Below are 22,635 nucleotides of genomic sequence, written 5' to 3'. Positions count from 1 at the left end.
TCAGAGAAAATAGCACCAAAAAGCAGACAGTGCCATTGGAAGCCTATGGTAGTGGGAAACCGGGACCTAGGCAAAATTTGAGGCAGACCGTGATGGAGCATGGGTTGGATAACCCAATCAGGTTTGTCCTGGTCGAAGATTTTACCTTCTGATTTTGGTTCAGTCCCAATCAACCATAGGAGTGCTCTTCTGAGGCCCCTAGGACGTCTGGGCAGGGACACTTGGAGACTCACAGAGTGCCCGGCAGAGGCCACTAGCTGGTTACCGTCCAGGTCCAGTTCACACTGGTCAGCTAGAAAAGGCCACTTGTAGCTTGTCGTATCTCTGTAGCTTGAACAGGTCAGCCTTATGACACATAAAGGTCACTTCTTTGTCCTGGCTACAAGTTCTTCAAGTCTCCTCTTAGGTCCCAGACAACAAGTTCAGTCCTCTTCTGAACTTCCTTACGTCCAGGAGTGTTCAGAAGTGGATGACTGGAGATGCCACATTCCTGGGCAGGCCCCAACTAATTCAGTAAAAGTTTCCAGGGCCAAACCTACCCACTTTGGGTGTTTTCAAGATGGTGAATGTCTAAGGCCACACTAAACTTGGGTTCTGAGAGTGGGGGTTCTGTGTGGGGCGTGAACTATGATAATCCTAATGCCCTACCACATCTGACACTAAACTCCATTTTGCAGCAACTACTGTATCCACAATGTACCCAGAGACAAAAGACTGGTAGGAAAAAAGCAGTCTCCTTCAGCAGTCAACAGTGGATCCACAAGAGTTGTCTTTGCATCCTGTTCTTGCCCCTTTCCAGTGGGCCCCACATATTATATGTGAACCCAGCAGACCTGTCAAGCAGGATTTTAAACACAAGCAGGATGTGACAGCACTGTAGTGTCAAAAAGAGGACTACAGACCCGACCCTACCTACACTGGGAAGGTCAAAGAGTCCTCTCCACCCATCCAGATCGGCCTATTTGCTCCCGGAAGGCATTTTACACCCATTCAAGGCTAATTGCCTGCTGGGAGAGCAAATGCAAATTTGGCTCCAGGAATGTCAGACAGGAAAAAGATAACTTTCTAAAAGTTGCTTTCCCTTAATATTTATTAAAACTTCAGCTTCATTACAGAAATTGATTAAGAACTATTAAAAATTGTTTTTTTTTTAATTATTTTTCCAGCTGTTCTCATTTCTGAGATACTGTATTAGTATTTTAATCTGCACTCTAGTTATTTCCATAGGAAACAGCTTTGGGTGCTAGTCTAGTCACTGTAAGGACATGTTAACACTAAATGTCTACATGTCCTACTTTTAAATACCATGCACCCTGCCTTGTGTGCTACAAGGCCTATTTAGGGGTGTCTTATTAATATTTACAAGGGAGGTTTTGACCTGTCAAAAGTATTTACTTTGACAGGTCGATTTGAAGGTTTTACACTGCTACAGTCCTGCTATACAGGGTAGGCCTGAAGTCCTGTTTGCATTACCACTGTAGTGGATGGTAAAATAGATGGTGCAATCCACTAGTGGCAATTAACTTCCATTCCCTCAGTACTTCCATTCCCTCAGTACACCTTGTACAATATCCTAGGGACTTGTATGCAAGTTAAATATACCACTTAGCAATATGCTAATTCGACCATAATAAAAGGGGAAGCACAGTCACTTTACTCCTGGAAAGCAGGGGCAAATTGCAGAGTTCTAAAGATAGACAAAATATAGGATCCAGCAAAAGGTGAAAAAGACACGGGCCATGAAGAAAGGGCAGATTTCCCACAAGCTACCTAATCTGAGTATGTTCCATCTGTCTGGCCACCTATGAACACCACCAAAACGCTCCCCGCACATAGGCTCATAGCGTTTATAACACTTTTTCAACCAAGTACCCTCCACACATTGTAGTGTGTTTTCCGTCCCAAAATGCACTTCAGCGCCACACAATGGGGTATGAAACACTATCGGAATACAGTTAAAAACATTCAGGCGAGAAGCGTATAAAGGGCATGGCATCAGACGACTGGCAAATGCTGATCCTCAGGCAAGTGGAAAATTATGGAAAAGCACATAAACTCCAGTTCAGTATTACTCACTAGCCAACATCGCCATACTCACCATGCATTTCCCTACAGCACAAAGCAGATGGATAAAACCAAATAAGCAACACACAAAGACAGAAATGTGTAAAATACAAAGCCTCCCACTGTCCATGCAGATAGGGATTTTGGCTGCATTTAAAGGTACCAAGTACTTTAAGAGGGAACACGTTTACTAACAGCCCTACATTTGCAGTTCATATAAAAATAAAAGGAAATGACAAGTGGCTTCACAAAGAACAAATGTCCAAAAGGTAAAACAATGGTTATTCTTCATGGTCAGTTTATTAGTTCGTCATACCAAAAAGAATAACAGTTTTAGGCATTTTTTATACTTCAAATGTATATTGTACGATTCCTTAGAGAGTTTGTACAAGCCTCCATGAACTGTTTATTTCTATACAAAATAAGATTTTTCCAGGCAACTAGGCATTCCCCTTCAGTTTAAAGCAGGAATGTGTGCACACTTGTGCAGAGGTGAACCTCTATCATACATCAGCCACTTCCCTTGCACAGGTTGCCCACCACAGCGAGAGGGCTGGCGAAGGGAACACAACAAAGCAATTCAATCAGATCTCATGGTGAAGAAAGCAGATATCACAACTGCTCATCAGGCCACAGATCGGTCCTTGAGTGCCCAACATTTGGCGGTAAACTACAAAGTAGGAATTGGGCATCTTTTGCTGTGTTTTTGCTGAAGTATTGCTTTTGGTCACTGTGCTTTTTGGTCCAATCTGAAGATTGTGGAATGGTGAGAGTACAATATGCTTGAAAGGTCGAGGGTGTAGTCTGTGACCCACTAATGTAAGAAAATCACGTCATATCCACATGCCACTCAACTCAAAAATCTCTCCCATTATACTTCATCCAAGTACTTGTGTTGGCTTCTGGAACTCGCCCACAGTACAGACATACACTGATACAGCCCAATAATTCAATGATAATGGCTTCCCGTTTCTTCCCCGAATACTCAGAAAACCTAAACTTTCAAGAGACCAGCAAGCCCTACTTCCAGAGCGCAAAACACATGAGCATCTTTGTGGGCAGGTGAAATTGGCCTTCGGTTGAGGTTTTCTGAAAGACAGGCATGAGGAAGGCTTCTGTTAATAGATCAGGACTTTTGGCTATTTGAGTACGGTCAGAGACATTTACGGTCTTAATCAGTGAAAAGTACCTATGCATCTTCTGAAGTATATTCCTGCTCTTAGCTAAATCCTCATTGCTAGGCTTGCAAAGGAACAACTGCTAAATTTCCACCAACAATAGCCTGGCTTGCATTAAGCCCTACATAGAAAACATCCCAAACATTGCAATTTCAGGGTGTTCAGTCCATTTTATGAAACATAACTGATGGCTTATGTACAGTCCTGTCGGTCCTATCTAATGAATAAAAGTACAAGACACTCAGACCTAGTGGAGGTTTCACTCTGCAGGAGACCGGCATTGGACATTCAGGATCTGATAATACTATACCAACCACTCCAGAATCATTTAGGTAGCTCAGGCAAAGGTCCCTAAAAGGAAAACATGCTGCCCAATCTATACCTTTGGTTACTGAAGTCATTTAAAATGGCAAATTAGTCTTAATGATTGGTTCAGTCTGATTACATGACATTATGAGCTCGGACACTGTAAACTATTGTCACAACAACAACAGAATTCAATACTGTTCTAAGGTGTTTGGTTGGCGAAAATTAAAATTTAGAACAGCAGCAGTCTGCAGCAGGCTTTGAGAAGGTTTATAATCCTGAAATATCTGGAAGATTTCACTGGACACAGTGACACCAGGGAGATGCAACATACTAGCATTGCGGCAAGAGCATCAGCATCAATAGAGATGTTGCAGGGCAATGAGCGAGTCCATAAAGACAGCCTTCTGTTCACGTCTATAAATAAGCTGCAAGAAGATGCTTTGGATGGAGGTGGCCAGCGAACCCTACTTGCACAACAACAAAATTAAAAGAGGAATAGCTACACATCGAATAAAGAGATTGAAGTGTCACTAAAAGGTAAAACATTTGCAAGAAATGCTTAAACATAAAGAGCTCAAAGTCATGAAGACACCACAACGTTTCAGCCAGGATTCGTGTATTGCATGCAAGGTTAGCATTAGCCCACTTCTTCCCCTCCTATGAGAAGTCTTTACATTTGTCACAAAGGGGTACAACCGTTTTAGGGATGCCAGATGATCTTTGGTACAGCCCTATGAAGAAGAGAGTGATTGTCAGGTATAACTAATCCCTTCTCCTGTCAGGAACCCTCCCATTACCCCAGTGCATTGCACTCCTATTTCTTGCAATACAAAGCTATTCCTTAAAGGGCCTAGAAAATCAAGTGTTTTGCTTACACAATAGCAAGAGTGAAGTATTGTTAGCAGAATCCATTATTTCACGAGCATATACAATTTAGTGTTCTGCTATTACCACTGCAGGTTTGACAATCCTCGTGGGCCTCTTCAAAGAGAGGAATTTCCGTTTGAAGCAATGAGTCTTTCTGATTGATGATACAAAGGTTTTTTGATCTGCCACATAAGAACATTTTGCTAGAAATGGTGCCAAGAAACTCCGCCCCAGAGGTTTGATTCCACTACAAAGCCAAGACAGGTGATACAGCATGACTGCATCAAAACGATGAAACCTGGATCACACAAAAGCTTGAATCTGTGCGTCTAGAGCCCATCAAATGGAAATACTCTGGCAGGTCTGGTGTAAGCCATGAAATCAGGGTGCAATAAAAATATGCTCCGAGTTCACGAGATATGCAGACTTTGCATTTAGTGGCTGTAAAGCGGGTGGCACAAGGCCAAACTGGATTCAGCACAATTACACATAATGCCCCTCTGCAACTAACTAAACATGGGCAGTTGCCATAATGCTCTCAGGAGCTACAGGTTGATGAATCTCAATGTTTAAATGGGTTTATTTAATGCCAAACCTCACCAGCGGCCAAGTTATTGGCAGAGGCAAGCTGTGAGCTAGTTATACCCAATGATAACCTGCCGGACTAGCCATATAACCCTTCAAGCTCTTCAACATATTCTGGATGCAGTTTTGGTGGGCAATTTATTTTAATAATTTCTCAATATGAGAAAATTGACCAGAACAGACACATAAGTGCATCAAATGGAATACATGTATAGGACCATAAAACCCAAGAAGTACAAGAGAAAAATTCGATAAGTTTAAAGCACAGACACAAGTTGCCAACACTGAAGACCTTGATTTTAATTGCTGCTGGTGACCGGGAGAAAGAACCTAAATCGAGGCGAAACGGCTGACAGTTGTTAAAAAACTACCCCAGGACGAAGTGTATATTTTGAGGCTTACCATAAGAGCATGGCACTCCACTTGCCTGGGATAGGACATTAATATTTGTCTACAACAAAACTCTGCACTTTGACGCAATTCGTTTTTATATTCTGCCAAACAATCTGGTTCGTGGCAAGCAGAAACAGTGTTGCACGCTCTTCTTAGCCTATCATTGTTTAAGTGAACACAAAAAGCACCAAGTTGAGCGGAGGATCAGAGACTTCTACTATGTAAGCTCAATGACCACCAATACGACCCTCCTAGGTCTCTAAACCCACTTTCGCATGACTGGTACTTCTCCAGAGAGTTTTGTGCCACGCTTCAGCATGGTGAGTATCTGCATGGAGTGCATCTTCAGCGTCTTCCAGTGGTTACGGATTGATTTTCTGTGCTACTGTGAAGGACAGCCTCGCCAACAGCAAACCAAGCAGAAGAGCAATAACTGGATGTTATCCAGGCAGATGCAAGACTCGAATCTTACTCTTCATACACAGCCACAAAAATCTCAACTCAAAAACAAGAACATATATCATCAAATACTTTCTCCCCACACTGTGCCTCAAAACAGATTACTTATGGAGTGCAATACCCACAGCTGACTACACAGCTTTAACTGTCAACTACAAGATCATTCCGAACACGAGGTAGGGTCTAAAGGGCTAAGACACAACAGAATCAAACGTTTGATTATTGCAAGAATACATGAAGGTTATACACATAATTGGTCGGAAAAAGGAAGCAAAACCTTGATGGACATCTAGGCCCTGAATATCATGGGTAAATAAATGCGTGCTACTGACTGATTATCTCCACTGTGTTCTTGTCCCAGAGCAATGGAGTGGACCCATGACAGATTTCAGTGTGACATCTTGATGTGCGACATCCTCTTGATGTGTATTACTTGACAAACTATCTGGTACACAAAAACCAATCCCCCTCCCATCTCCAAATTGTGTTGGTTACAGAAAAAGAGGACTGTTTCCAGCGCCAATGCCTGTACAAAGCCATGGAAGGCAGCCAGACTGCAGCACTGCCCACTGGCCCAAACTTTGAATTTCATATGAGCAACCTGGGTAAGCGGAACCAATGCATTCCACCTTGATGGAAACTTGCACAACTTTCATTAGATAATAAATATGTTAAAAATATAAACTGATAAGTCATTATGGGACAAAAATGAAATAAGGAACATATGTAGATATATACAGTTATGAGATCTGAAGGGGGCATAGGAAGATCCTTTTAAGATTGATGTAAGGAAGTGTCTCTCCCGATGCTGTGAGGGTGCAGCCATTACTACAGAGGAACAGTGTGATTTCATGTGCCGTGAGGCAAGCAAGTTACTGGAGAGCACTATAGTTCATCTCTCATTGCCGCATGTGGTTCAACATACTACAGCGCAATACTGCGAGTGTGGAGGAGCTTGTTGCTGTGCAGGAATGGTGTACCACCCTACGCAGGGAAAAACATAGACTACCCACTACTCCGGGAGTGGGCCACCGTAAGTTGTTTACTATGTTGCTTCACATGAATTGAATAGAGTGGCACTGGTTAATCAGATAGGTGGGTATGTACTGCACAGGAAAGGATGTTCATTCTCGCCTAAAGTGTTGATCCATCTCTGCGCCCACCTGTAGGATGAAAGGCGAGAGGTTGCTGCAGTTTACTTATTTAGTAGATCAATGGTATATCCACCCACTCCCAGTCTTTGCTCAGAAAGTGAACCTGGGCTGTTATGATTCCCCCCACCCCCTTTTGTCTTCATCACGTGATAAGGGAGACACTCTTTCCCTCAGCCTCTGTAGGAGAGTAAATGTCCAGAGCAGCCTGGAGCTAGTTAGTCTTCCGTTTCTTCATAGGTCATCTCGTCGAAGGGTCGGTCTAAGAGGGGCACCCGATGGTGACGTGAATATTTGAGGCTCAGCAGGTCACCCACTTCGTTGATGGCTTTCAGCGCCTAAGTAAAAGAAACAATGCATCAGGAAAAACTGAGGACAAACTAACTGAACAGGTCAAGGGTTGTGAAAGAAACCAGGAACCGAATCACTGGGTAAGTTCATAAAGAGAACTATTACAGACAGTTCTTATCTTGGGTGAGAAAAAAAAATTGAAATCAGGAGACCTCAAACTGTGAGCTGGACAAATTATACCAGAGAAGGCAAAAGTGAATAGACTAATAAGCATATAAAAACCCTGGATGCACGTGAAAACATTGGAGGCACCAGCAGGATATAAAAGATAAGGTTTATGAAGTTCAGAGTACAAAGCCCTATTCGCGAATTGTTCCTGGTTTAGCATACCCAACTGATAAAGATTCTACACTAACACTAACCTACCATCTAACATTCTAGAAGGCTGGACCAGAAGGATATACACTTTACCTTTATAAAAATTCAACAAATGCAATATAATAGAAAACACAGAAGAGAAGGTAACACATTAATCCTTCTCACATCTTATTCTCTTCAAACGTTTGAGGCAACCTCTTCACCTCTCAGCTTCCCTCTCTCGCTTTCATTTGCATCTCCACATTCCTTACCACCAATGGGTGTACTACTACCACCCCCATTATTTGCAGATTCCATATTCTCATGTCCTTATTCTCACAGGCTTGAATAACTTTTACTGTGCCTGTATAGGCAGTTCATTTGTATTCTGGCATTTCGCCAGATTTTTTTTGGATTTTTTTTAAATATTTGTGCCAAAACTCGATTTATACATTACTAAGCGTGCTCCTCTTATTCCCTTTCTTCTTTGCCTTCCCCGGAGAATCTGTCTGGCATCATTCCTCAGTACTTCAAACACAACCAGTCCTATGGTATCAAGCAGTGTCAATCTTTATGCAATCACTCTCCAGGTATTGCCACCGAGTTTGCCCTCCATCCTAATTCCATACATATCGCAATACTGCCAGTGTGTCCTATCCATGACAAAAGCAGCAGGTTTGTGAAATGTGACGTATGCTTTTTTTCTGAAAATGCACCTCCATCTCAACCGAAACCATATGTACCCCCAATGTCAGGCAGTAACTCACGTGGCTATCCATGGCCAATGAAAATATCGCTAAGAAACCTAATTACTCAGAGGTAATGATATGAATGGATACTTAGAGAAGTAGTCATGTGGACTAAGCACACACACCATGGAGGACCTCATCCAGAAAGCCCAGGCGCAGGCAGGGATTACGGAGTCACAACTGTGGGGATTGAGGCCTTTTGCCACTGCTGACCTGGGATCAGTTTTACTACAGCACTGCAAACTGGGCGACTATAACCTTTCTGCACTTGACTCTTGATGGTAGTGAGACGAGCAGTCTCGGGCTACTCATGCTCAGGAATCAATAACAACTCCCAGCTGTGCAATAAGATTCATGCTGAGCCCAGTGCTACACAGAAAGCACACCTAATTCAAACACACATCCAACAATGCATGAATACCCAATTCACAGATGAAGATATATGCGTTCAGGGGCCTCTGGCAAATAATCCATTTACCCCTTCTCTGGACGTTCTATGCCCCCCGCACCCACCCCCTAATGTTCAGAGTTCAAGATAAGGTCTATAGGTTCACCTCCTGCTTTCACCTCGCCCCCACACCCCTTTTTAGGTCTCGCCTAACCCAGCACATGCGCTGGTCTGGCGAGACATTTTGTGAGGGCTCCAAAAAGTGCTACCAGGCCAGCCTAGAGCTACAGTGCATGTGCGTGGGCGTCGCGCTTTACAGCGATTACTTTCACGGCCGCCTTGATGTTTGATCGCGATCACTTTCGCGGCCGCTTTGATGTTCTCCGTGAGGTTTCAATAGATTGCAGCAGTTAAAACAAGCATTGGCATAGCCAATAGGTCTCGCTTTTGGGACCTTATAAGTGTTTATTTATGCAACTGTTGCATGGCTAAACACTTATAAGGTCCCAAAGGCGAGACCTATTGGCTATGCCAATGCTGGTTGATCTTAGCACCATGCATCTCTGCCTCTGGCAGTCTCTCATCCAGTTTCTGGGAGCGGCACCATGCCACTTTAACACCTCTCATAGCAGTGAGATTTTACCAATTGCAGGGAACTTCTAGGCGACACACTGCAGTCTACCAGAGAGCTTTGCGGTAGCCAGCCTTGCAGCACATTGCTCGGAGGTTCGCGTCAGAAGCAAAAGGTTCCGTCAGTGGCCTTCTTTCAGGCACCTGGCTGTGGGTTGTCGCTCATTCAGACACACCAGAGGGTGCTTGCCTCACGATGGAGCTTACTCTGACATGCCGGTGAGTACACTTCTTCTTGAGCAGGACGGCCACAGATAATTCTTTGGTACAGCAAATTCCAAGCGCCATCATCTGCATTAAGTGGCTAATGGCAACAACTCAATTCTTCATAAGGAACCCTAGGGCCATCTCTCTAGTCACTTCGTCTTCCAAACTAGTCCTGATTCAACAATACACTTGGGCAATGCCGCAGTCACGCAGTTAATCTGTAAGGCACACGTACCAAGGTGCCTTGGTAACTATGATGTGTATAAATGACTGATGCCACTGCCTGGTCTGGCAGTACCACATTTCTATCAGCTCCACTTACTTAGAAAGTCACTGTCAGACGAACACTACGCCAGAGTCAATTAGACACCCATTTCATGAACAGCTGCTGCAGCAGGATTGGCGCGTCTTACCCCTGGCTCACAAGGCCGGATGTCATGGCACCTGGGACAGTCTAGTAATTCCTCCTTCAGATCAGATTGCAAGCGATATTCCATCCTCTCATTGGAGTTGGCTCTCAGTGTGGCACCAATCCTTGGCTGCATACTAGTCTGAGTACTATGTGGAGTCCCCACTCCTCGGAAGAAGAGACCACAACTAACAACGATAGGCCGTAGGTTCACAACTTTATACCAATTTCACAGATGAAGGATGTGTATTCCAGGAGTGCTTCCTTTTAACCGGTTTGGGTCGGCTTCCCTTGTATGTTCACACCACCTTCCAGGCCTGTCCTTTGTCTGCAATGCTGCTCTGCCAGGTGGAGTGCCCAACACAGAAGTACAAAGAGGTGTGAACAGGCAGCACCCAGCTATTTATGACCCCTAATCACAGAGCTCAGGAAGAGAGACACAAATCTATGCCCCTTCAAATGTCTCACTTCCCTAACAGCAGAAAAAAGCCTGTCTCCTCTTTGTTCACCATGTTACAGGTTGCCCCCCCCCCCTTTCTAGGTGAAGGCAGCAATACACATATGATGTCTGTAGAAAGCAACCTCTCTGCCATATTGTACTCTGGTTCAGCCTGTGGGTTTCTGAAATGGAACCTGCAGGCCAGAATCACTCATGCATGGCACACTAGCAACCCTAACTCACATGCACAATGCACAGGATGTTGGAGTTCACGATCAAAGTTTCATTGAGAGCAGCCGACTACAAGCATTAAACTCATGACGGGGATAGTAGTCCTCTGTGACTATGTGGGTGCCCTTGGTGTGCCCCTTCCCATTCCGAACACGGTGCTGAACTGAACATTGTTAAAAACTGGGCCTAGGCCAACGCACGCACACAGAATTAGTGTGAGGTATGACCAAGAATCAAAACCCAGGGTCACATTGATAGGCAGTTTGGGCATGTGGGGTTGGGATAAAGACTGTACATCATGCAAAAGGCATTCCAGTCCCAACACAACGGCACTCCACTGCTCCCATGCAAGTGTCCCCCGATGTCCAATTCAACTGTCACTCATGGTCTGATAGGCAACTTTTGTTATTCTGAGATTCTTGATACTTATCCTGTTGCTTTGACACTCACAGTCCTGGCATTTTCCAACTATCCTATATACAGCTAGGTCTACCCCTGACCACCAGTTATCTTCTACGATGATCCTGTGCTTAGTTTTGTGCCTCTAAGGCCCTCTTCAAAAATCATTATGCTTAATGAAATGTGAAGAATTGCCATTTCTCTCGTACAAACCATGCCACCCCATCTATCTTTCAACATCCATCAGTTACTAAGTTTGCCATTTCTTTTAGTCTGGCTCGACAGAGGTATCGTATGTAAGACTTTTTATTACCACTTCTTTAACAATTAAACAGAGTGGACTTTGGCTCCATCCAGAATAGTATTAATCCCTCCCAACACATGCTATTGGCTGTTTGGTGAATCATTTCACCTCCTATGCAGTGCGTTTAGTACCACACCTGAGGGTCTATTCTACATCTCAAAAAAGCATAGTATCATTACACACCAATTTCTTGTCCTCGATGTATTTTATACAGAAAGCAGTGTTTTTGCTTTTTTTACTGCTGCATGCTTTTTGAAGGTTTATTCAAAACTCCAAAAGCAAACCAGACCTATTAGTGTTCAGAATACTGGTTTCTTCTTGCCACTCATTTCCATTGATAACTCTGCCTTCATTAAGTCCTCATCCATCACTTCCTTCCATTTATCCTTTGCAATCAATACTTTATCCACACAGGGCGCCTTAAACACATTTTCTTCCTCCTCTTCCCATTCCTACTCTCTCACAAACTAATCTATTTATTTTATTTAATGAGTTTTATATAGCGCTGGCTAGACCCGTAGGTATCAGAGCGCTTTACATTCGGTTACACAATGTTAAAGAAAATGATAACAATTACACATTACGTCAAAAATAAGCAACAATTTGAAAGAGGAAAGAAAGGTGAGAGAAGTAGGGAGGAGGGGGAAAGGGGGAAGTGTGAGGGGGAGGATGAGGGAAAAGACGGCAGGAGAGACGAAGGGAAGTCTGCCCAAAGACCGACTGGGTAGGTGATGTCCAAGGAGGGAATCCACAGCCCGTCTCCCCTTTAGCTAAATAAGGTAGCACCATTGGGCATCAGTCAAATAACTAGGTCTCAACTGACGAGGGAAAAGTTCACATAAGAAAGTCCAGTGGATAAACAAGGTAGGAACTATGAGTAATGGCGGGTGAGGGCAGGGGTCAATAGCTGGAAAGAAAAGAGTAGAGTAGAGCAGTAGGGGGTAGGTTGAAGGGGGAGGAGGGAGATAAGGTCAAGAGAGACGCAGGAGAGTTTGCCCAAGGACCGGCTGAGTAGGTGATGGCCAAGGAGGGAGTCCAAAGCCCATCTCCCCTTTAGCTCACGAGGTAGCTCCACCGGGCATCAGTCAAAAAGGCTGGGTCTCAGCTGTCGATGGGGAGTTCACAGTCAATGACTGAGGTGACCATCTTGAGGTCAGGCAGGGTGGGATGAGTCCTTGATGCATAAATTCAGAGGATCTCCACAATTTTCTATAATCCGGATGAAAGGGGGTGCAAACTAAGCATAGGATCGGCATGATGAGCAGAGCCAGGGTCCGCATGTCTTTAGGGAGAGCTTGTGATGTTGAGTGAAAACCGCCAGAAGGAGAAACAGCCGCCATTAGCAGGACAGGCGGGGCAACTCTAGAGTCTAATTTGCATTATTTATATCGCTAATCAAGGTCATCTCAGAAGGACAGGGGAGTAGTTGTAGTATCAAAACACTTTTTTTTTGTTGCTGCCTTTATGCTAAAGAAGGGAGCAGGGGTTTCAGGGACTTTCAAGATTCTCCTGCAACCTATGGTCTCATACAGCCACTGACCCAGGGACTGGCACAGGGGCTCTCACCCATTCTCTCATACCTCGGGTCTGTACTGTGATCACGGTCTCTGCCTCACTGGACGGCTCACCACTTCTTCAGTCGCAGCTCCCTCGTTAATCACCGGCCTCTCGCGGGTGCTGCCATGAGTTTCCTATGGTCCATGCACCGGTGATCTCACAGCAGGGCTGCATTACAGGGCCGTCCGGGGGCCTCCCCCGCCTGTGCGGGCACAAATTAGGCAGAGATCGAGCACAGCCACAATATGAGGACGCCGCCCGACTGTAGGGCCCCAAGACAGCTCCCAGTTTGTTCCAACCTCTCCCGAGCCTGCGCGTTGCCGTCAGGCTCTGGGGGAGAGTAAGCACTCCGCCTCAGATCCCTCACCTCGGGTGAAGAGATATTTCCGCGGGCTGCTCCCGATTGGACACGTCCGCAATCCTTGCGGCAGGCAGCCGAGGCAACTTCTAATCTAAATAAGCAATCAAAGGCTTTGTTCTGATAGTTCATTACTAGAAGCTTGTGTTCTTGCAGTTGCACTCTCTCATCTTTTTCAGACAAATTATTTGAGAAATTCCATGATTGGATCATGACCATTCACAACTCACATCCATCTCATGATGGTTTCTATTAAGTCGCTTTGTCACTGCAATTCAACCTATTATACAGACTGTTAGGTCTACAAGGCCATGACAACAAGGTTATGACTCCTAGATTATACAGACTACCCATCTCTTTGCCTAATGCAGAGCGTTCTCTTGTTAGGAACCACCATGGTTCCTTCAACTACCACTCTGGGTACCTTTATATCTCCAAAATACAATATAACAGGCCTTGCTCTAAAATTAGGTAAATGTTTTAAGTAATGCGAGATTGGGCTCTAAGGCTCCATCTTCCGCTGGTACCACATTTCTGTATCTCTTCTGAACCTTTCACTAACTTGAAATCAGTCACCTAAGAGTGCATGCGTTTCCATGGGCGAGTTCCATCTTTTTTTACTGTCTTTGGTTGAATGATGCAAATACGTACATTTTTGATTTTGACAGCCTAGAAAGTAAAGGTCTGCATATGCGGCCCTACACTGTAAGAGTCCCACACTAGAGGGGCTCGAATGGGAGTACTATGCACCCTAAGACCTAGACTGGGAATGCTCTGCAAGAGAAATCCATGTGAGAGTTGGAGCCCTGAAAATGTAGGCCGATACTAGATAAGCTCTGGACATGTGGACCTGAAACTGACATAACTCAGCTGTGATTAATTTGAGACCTTTGTTGGAAGTGGGTGACAACGGCACTCATTTTTGGACACTGGCACTTATTTTACAAAATCAGACATTGAACCTGAGCTAGAAAGGAAAGTCATGATAGAGGGAAATGAGACAAATAGCAGACGAGTGACTGAGTGCAAAAAGCAAGGAAGTAAGAGTGAGATAAAGGGATGGGCAGAGTGTGGTCGTGGTGCTGAGGCAATGGGTAGAACCATGACCAGGAAGCCTGGTTATTTGGCAGTCCTATGATTCAGTAGCACAGGCCATACCCTCCTGCGGGGAACTTTGGGCCTGCTGCTTATTCTTTTACAAATTAAGCACCGAAGTTCAAGATGTGTGGGTCCTAGATTGGGAGAACTCCACATGAAGGTCTAGAATGGGGGAACCTGCCAATGTTTGGGCTTACACTGATAAGAGTGCTGCACCCGAAGGCGCATACTGGTAGCTCTCTGCAAGTGAACACCTTGACTGGTAGAGTGCTGAAAATATCATCCTAAACTGGTTAAAGGTGGATGTAAGGGCCTAGACTGGTAGAGCTCACCATGTGTGGGAATGCAGTAAAGGAGTTTCACACGGGGGAGCCCAGCACCGGAGGGCCAACACTGGCACAGTTCTGCTTGAGAACAGCTCCTAAAACGTGAGTTCTGGCTTAGTGGGCCTAAACTGGAATATGTCAGAAAGTATGGGCACCTACACTGGCCAACATTCGGCTTGTCCGATTAGGTCAGCTAAAGACAAGAGGGCCTGTACGGGTAGAGTGCTACATAACTGTCTACAGTCTCTGGGCGCAGGCTGTGAGGTGCTGGGGTGGCGGAGTGCAGCAAGGTTAGGGCTTAGACAGGTCTCTATGTATGGGCGTGAACTGGTGAGCTAAACACAAGATGGCCTGCACTAGCACAGCTCGCGCGAGAGAACTCCAGGCGCGCGACTGCTTTGCCTGGCAGAACTGCGCGTGACAGCCTAGGCTGGTAGAACTCAGTAGGACGGCGTAGGCAGGGCCTGACCTGGGGAACGCTGAATGAAAGGGCACTTTATTTCCCTTCAGTGCTGCCTGCTCACTCGCAGCAAGCCTGCGCCCCTGTTCCAGAATCTCACCCGCGAAACGTCCGGGGCCTCAGTAACCAGAGCCGGGCACCTCACGGACGAAGAACCCAGCTGGAAATTATTGAAATCTCATTTCGTTCCAAGTTGAAAGAAAACGTTCACCCGTCGCTTGAACTTCAGCTCGAGAAATGATTCTATTAACTTCGAAAGAGGTAGGGTCTAATCAGAAACATCCGTGTGAACTCGACGCGTCCCGAGGAGGCGGACCGGCAGGAGCGCGGCTGGCACCGACGACAAAGCGCAAAGCTCCTCGGCGCGGGGAAGCGGCGGGTCCGCTGAGGGGGATCGGGTTAGGAGGCGCTCCTCTGTGATCCCCAGCCAAAATATTTTCAACTAACAGAAAAGTTCTTGTTTACACAAAAGTTATAAACTGGGGGAGGAACATACTTTCCGGTCAAAAGAGCGGGCTGGGGCCTGCAGCAGAGCCAGGCCAGAGACGGTCGGTATTGTTCGCATCGCATTAGGAATTACATTCCAATGTGGTTTCTCAGGCCCGTGTTGGGTTTATTTTAATGTGCTTTGTTTGATCCACAGAGAATCTTTCATCAGCTTAAGGTTACGGAGGCCCTTCAACAAACAGAAAGGCCACGCGGGCGTGACAGTGCCAGGATCATCAATCAGACGGAAGGTACGTGGCCAAAGGATGGATATCTGCATCGGCCATGACCAGATACTCCCAAGTTACAGCAAAATGCCCCCCTCTGGTACGGGAAGCAAAAAAGAACGAAGGCAACATATATGCACAATCCGTGCGAGGCTGAACTGGTGTGGTGTTGGGGGGGGGGGGGGGGGGGGGGGGAGTAGGGTAACGGTGGGCGGAGAATCAGAGGGCGGGAATAACCAGAGGATTGGATCAGTGGGCGGAGTCAGAAATGCGGCTCAAATGGATCAACATTTACAAAAAAAATGTGACTTATGTTGCTGCAAAGTGGATGGCCCTTCACAAAGGTTGACTGATCACCTTTCTCACTGCTGTATTTGTATGTTACAATGGTACTAACAAGGCAAAATCTTTCTGTTAGCATGTGTAAAATGTCAAAATAATAAAGTATCAGAAACTATAGTGCGTTACGCTGCAGCCTTTTTTTTACTGCATAATTTAGTCAACACTGGCATAAATTTGTCCTCCTTTGCTGCATAATTCTATTGACCCCAAAAGCAGGCAAGACATGTTAAAAGTGCTTGTGCATGAAGCAGAGAAAATGTGATGTTTGCGAACTCAGTTTGGTGTGCATGCAAATCCTGCATTGCCAATTCCTGGTGAGTTGCAGCTACTACTGCTGAAACCAGGCCAATGGAGGTACTAATGGGTGAGGCGGACTGGCCTCAAGGGTAGGGCTGGCTTTAGCGCTGGTGTCGCCCTGTGCAACAATGTATGTTGGTGCCCCCCAATGACCACCTTCGCCATGGATTCCCTCACTACCACCCTTTAACAGTGCCCCTCAAGTCTCCATAACTACACTCTCGCTCAGATGCATTTAATTTGATTTACAATGCCGCTCATACCAGTGTAGGGTGTCACAGCACTTTACATCACACACATTACACAGAGACAATCAATTATACGTGTCTATATCACTGTATAGGAAATGTTACATAAGACAAAGGACTACAATGTGTAGGAGCCACATGATAACCATACTGGTAGGCAAAACAGTTTACTAGTGATTGGTCTAGAAAAAACACAAATTGAGAATTTAAAACGTAATACCATGGTTGGGGGTTCTCTTTAAAAATCAGTATTGATTTCCATCTGAGTGAACACCTTTTGCAACATTAGGATTATCAAAGACTAGGGAAAAAAACATACTGCTCCAATTTATACCTTTCAGGTGGCATGCAGCTCTTAGGTGACAGTAGCCTTGAAAAGGATCCTGTGACCGAGTCACTGTTGCTCTAGGGTGTACTGCTTCATAGGCCTGCAACACTGGAGGTGTACTTCAGTATGGATTGTGGTGGACAGGCATCAAGGTTAACCTACACTTGGCACCGCTAGGGTCCACTTGCTAGTGCTAAAACGCCACAGCTTCTAAGGTTTAGCGGGGCCATCTATGGTCAAGCACGGTAATGTGCTCCCTCAGGAGAGTGATCTGGGTAACTGGCCATGACGGCTGAACCTGGTTCCCCAGTTCCAAATTCGGCAGCTCTGACCATAGTGCCACATCCTCTCCCCCACCATACGGCCCCACTGAGAGAAACTCACTGCCTTCAACTACAACCCAATTGTGCCCCGCTATAAACACCAGGATGAGACTCAATTCAAATTACGCACAAGACGAGAGCAATATGCTGCCTAAAAAAAAAATACCAACATTCTGGAAAAAGCAACGAAAAACCTCTGAAATGTAAGCAGGAACAACATGGTTACCAATTCACCCATCAATCAGGCATTGCAGTACCTTAAGGATTGGTGCACTTCTCCACCCGGGGAAAACAATGCTGTTCAAAGAAAACCAAGAAAACAAAAGTGGCGCTAATGTTTTTGGGTGTGAATAAAATCTATCTGGCCACTTTGCGAGCACTCTGGCTTGCTTTATTTCGTTTTTTATTTATTTTTCATCGTTTGAACCTTTTATTCCTGAGGCTGCACTGTGAAAAACAAAAATGTCAAAAAAAGACAACCAAAGTGTTTATTCTGTTTTTGGATCCATTTCACAGGGGAACAAATAAACGAAAAGAGGAAAGAGCGGGTGAAAAACGTTTCTTGAAGTCACTGTTTTCAGTAAGTGAGGAGGAGCGAGACAAACAGAGGGAATAAGAGGAAGAAAGAGGGGGGCAGCTGCTAGCAGAGAGTAGACGAGCACAGTGCTCTGGTCTTCTCTGGGCAAGAAGGAAAAGAGTCCTTTTCCTCCTGTGCCCGCCAAGCTCCGTCCCCGAACGGCCACGAACGTGCCAAGCCTTCTTTGCAGGCCTAGGCGGTTTCTGCCGTCCTGGGATGAATGTTTAAAATCAACAAAGTAGGCCATATCTGTTCCTTTGGTGGGACCCTACCTATGGCATTCTTGAACGCAAACCTAAGAAACAACTATGATAAAGCCCTACTTGACCTGTTACTAACATCTTTGGTGAAAGTGATTCTTGCCAATTGGAAGGACACTAGCAGAACTTCCTTTAAAGGCTGGATAAACTGGATCACCCAACTAAGAGGGGCAGATAACATTGCATTACAAAACTCGCCGTGGAAACCCTCAACCAGGATGATGTGGAGCACTTTGGAAAGTTACCTTGACTCTTATGAACCTCCATGAACCCCAACATATGCCCTTATATCATAACCTGTGCCTTACTCTGTATCACTTGTTTATCAGTATGCATTCGTTATTACTTGTACCAGGCGGGTATCGGCTAGACCTACCAGAAGAGTCTGCCTCCGCACCAGCATATGTAAAACTGTGGAAGGAAAATGCTACTTACCAGTATGCATCTGTTCTTGGCATGTAGAGCTGCAGATCCACACACTTACCATAGATCGCCATCTGGTGTTGGGACCGGATGTTTGCACTTGTTTTTGTCCTGGAAAGTCTTTGGAAGTCACAGGATAGGTGACTCCTCCTTTGGACTATAGTGCGCATGGGCATCGGCTCCATCCTCAGATTGTTTTCCGCCAGCAGGAAAATGATGGAGTTTTGTAAGAGACATAAAGATGGCCATGTGTGCTGTATCTAAATAAGATAGTACTGGAACAGATAAAGGTAGCTGGGGAGGCTGGTGGGCGTGTGTAGATCTACATGCCAGGAATAGATGCATACTGGTAAGTAGCATTTTCCGTTCGAGGCATATGAGCTGCAGATCACACACTTAGCATAGATTGTATAGCAGTAGCCATGCCTAGCAGCGACCACCAGTACCTGTTGCAGAAGTTTGAAATAGTGTTTTGAGTACAGCCTGGACCACATTAGCCTGTTTTGTTTGCACATCCACAGAATAGTGTTTTGTGAATGTGTGCGGTGTAGACCATGTTCCTACTTTGCACATGTCATCTAAGGGAATGTTGCCTAAAACTGCCATTGAAGCCCCTATCTTTCGTGTAGAGTGGGCTTTAGGAGGAACAGATAATGTACGTTTTGCTTTGTGGTAAGAAATTTGTATGCATTTGACAATCCACCTAGCTATCCCAGACTTTGATATGGGGTTGCCTTTGTGTGGTGGCAGGAATGACACAAAAACTTCTTTGGTCTTACGAAAAGGTTGTGTCCTTTCAATGTAATAAAGCAATGCTCTTTTGACATCAAGGGTATGAAGAGCTCTTTCTGCGACTGTCTGTGGCTGCGAGAAGAACACTGGCAACTCTACAGACTGATGGAGGTGGAAAGGAGAATTGACTTTAGGGAGGAATTTTGGATTGGTTCCGAGAACAACCTTATTGTGATGGATTTGTAGGAAAGTTTCAGGAATAGTTATCGCTTGCAGTTCACTAACTCTTCTGAGAGAAGTGAGAGCTACTCGGAAAGCAACTTTCCATGTTAGAAACTGGAGCTCACATTTATGGAGAGTTTGAAAGGGAGGACCCATTAGTCTTGTGAGAACGATGTTTAAATTCCACACAGGTGAGGGTGGTACCCTGGGGGGAATTATCCTTTTGAGTCCTTCCATAAAGGCTTTGATGGCAGGGACTCTGAAAAGTGATAGGTGTTGTCTATTTTATAAATAGGCTGCTATGGTAGCGAGGACCAGCCCAATAGATGTGTAGGCTAAGTTGCACCTTTGGAGATGTAGTAATTAACCTATGATGTGTTGAATAGACACGTCTAGGGGATTGATGTTGTTGTTCTGACCGTATATTACAAATCTCTTCCACTTGGCTGCATAGCAGGCTCTAGTGGTGGGACATCTAGCTTCTTTAATGGCGTTCATGCTTTCAGGGGGAAGGTTAAGGTAACCAAATTCTAAGACCTCAGGAGCCAGATCGCAAGGTTGAGCTGAGCTGGGTCCGGGTGTTGGTTCTCTCCACAGTTCTGGGTTAGGAAGCGTGGGGAGAGGTGTAGTTTTTGGTGCGTCACTACAGACAGTTCCAGTAAAGTGGTGTACCATGGTTGTCTGGCCCAAGTTGGAGCAACTAGGATGAGAGTCAGTGCATGTTGCTGTAGTTTGCGCACCACTATTGGAATGAGTGGGAGAGGTGGAAAGGTATACGCAAATCTGCCTGACCAATTCATCCATATCGCATTGTCTTTGGACAATGGGTGTGGATACCTGGTGGCGAAGCTTGAGCATTTGGCACTTTCGGGCTTGGCGTAGAGGTCTATTTCTGGTTGCCCCCACATTTGAAAGAATGGCTGAAGAACTTGTGGATGAAGTTCTCACTCGTGAATCTGTTGCGTTTGACGGCTTAACAGATCGGCTATGGTGTTTTGGACTCCTGGGACATGTTGAGCTAGGAGAAAGATGTTCTGGGGTATAGCTCATCTCCATATGCCCTGTGACAGTTGAGAGCTGCAAAGAGTGTGTCCCGCCTTGTTTCTGTATGTAGTACATGGCTGTCATGTTGTCTGTGCGGACTAAGACAGCTTTGCCTGATATTTGTTTTTGGAAAGCCTTTAAGGCTAGGAAAATTGCTAGTAACTCCAGGTGGTTGATGTGGAGTAACTTTTGTTGAGGAGTCCACCTGCATTGCATGGTGTGATGTAATAGGTGCGCTCCCCAGCCGGAGAGTGATGCGTCCGCTGTCATGACTATCTGTGGAACTGGCTCTAGGAACGGTCACCCTTGGAAATTCTTGGTGTTCAACCATTGCAGAGATTGAGGAGTGTGACTGTCTACCAACACCAGATCTGTTAGCTGACCATGAGCCTGGTTCCATTGGCGTGCTGAGCACTCTTGGAGAGGACGCATCTGGAGTCTTGCATGAGGTACTATAAGTATGCAAGAGGCCATCATCTCTATTCACTGCATGAACACTCGTGCTGGGAGAGTGTTGAGGCGGAAATTTGGTTATGAGAGCTTGCTATCCTGGCCGGGTTGGGATAGGCTAATGCTTTTGAGGAGTCTATTGTGACACAGAGGTATTGGTGTATGTAGGACGATTGTAAATTAGACTTTGCGTAGTTTACTGTGAACCCCAAGTTGTGGAGTAGTTGGATACTGGTGTGAGTGTGATGTACACACTGACTGTATGAGCTGGCTTTTATGAGCCAGTCGTCCAGATATGGGAAGACGTGAATGTGTTGTCTTCTTAAGTGGGCTGCCACTACCGCTAAGCACTTGGTGAATACCCGTGGAGCTGCTGTGACTCCGAAAGGGAGTACTTCGAATTGATAATGTTGGCTGTCCACTACAAATCTTATATATTTCCTGTGAGCTGCGTGAATGGGAATATGGAAATAGGCGTCCTTGAGAACTAGAGTAGCAAGGAATTCGCCTTGTGAAAGAAGAAGGACCTGCTAGAGTGTAACCATGTGAAAGTGGTGCGATGTATGTACAGGTTTAGAGGTCTGAGGTCTAGAATAGGCCTGAGAGAGCCGTCCTTCTTTGGTATGAGAAAATACAGGGAGTAAACACCTGTTTTTTGTTGTTGCAGGGGAACTAGTTCTATTGCACCCTTTTGTAGGAGGGAGATCACCTCCTGCTTTAGCAGAGATAAGTGTTCTGACGACATTGGGAGTTGTTTGGGTGGTATGTGTGGGGGGTAGAAGTAAGTTCTAGACAGTAACCCGATTGAACTATTTGTCTCACCCACCTGTCTGTAGTGATGTTGGTCCAGACAGGCAGGAACTGTTGTAGTCTTTCCCGACAGGAGTGGAGTGGTCTGGGGGAAGTGGAGGAAAGTCATTGGGTAGGGGTGGAGGCAGAGCGGGTGTTGTTTGTATTGCCTCTGCCTTTGTTATTGTTGCCTCTGTAGCCTCCTCTCTGGTAACCTCTAGTAAACGTAGACTGGGTGGGAGCCTTGTAAAAGGTGGAGGGATTGCCGGAGGAGTAGCCTTTGGGGGTGCCCTTGTAAGGTGAGCGACGAAAGGAACGTCTGGGAGCTTGTGATTGCAAGGCTCCCATAGATATAGCTGTGTCCGTATCCTTTTTCATATTTTCAAGGGTTGAATCTACATTTGGACCAAATAGGTGCTCCAGATCCAATGGCTGGTTGAGGATGGAACTTTGAACTTCAGGTTTAAAACCAGAGATGCGTAGCCAGGCATGCCTACGCAAAAGGACACTTGTGTTTACTGCTCTGGAGGCGGTGTCTGCCACGTCAAGAGCGCAACAAATGGAAGTGTTGGTGATGAGCTTACCCTCCTGAATGAGCTCATTGGCACTGTTTTTGTATTTATCTGGGAGGTGCTGCATTATGGACTCTAGTTCATCATAATGTACCCTATCATACCT

At 45.4% G+C, this 22,635-nt stretch overlaps 1 protein-coding gene across 1 annotated transcript in view; it reads right to left on the bottom strand.

Moving 5' to 3' along the window:
* Window positions 1-2,345: 2,345 nt before the first annotated feature.
* SPTLC2 (serine palmitoyltransferase long chain base subunit 2) overlaps window positions 2,346-22,635 on the bottom strand; it is a 384,930-nt gene continuing 364,640 nt past the window's right edge. Inside the window, exon 12 of the mRNA XM_085626636.1 lies at window positions 2,346-7,344. Coding sequence (XP_085482762.1) covers window positions 7,225-7,344 — 120 coding nt within the window. The 3' untranslated portion in view covers window positions 2,346-7,224. The remainder of the gene's footprint in view (window positions 7,345-22,635) is intronic.

This window comes from Triturus cristatus, chromosome 9, assembly GCF_964204655.1.
Source record: "Triturus cristatus chromosome 9, aTriCri1.1, whole genome shotgun sequence".
In the NCBI taxonomy this organism is placed as follows: domain Eukaryota; kingdom Metazoa; phylum Chordata; class Amphibia; order Caudata; family Salamandridae; genus Triturus; species Triturus cristatus.
Note: the sequence above shows the minus strand (reverse complement) of the source record. Positions and strands in the feature narration are given on the sequence as shown.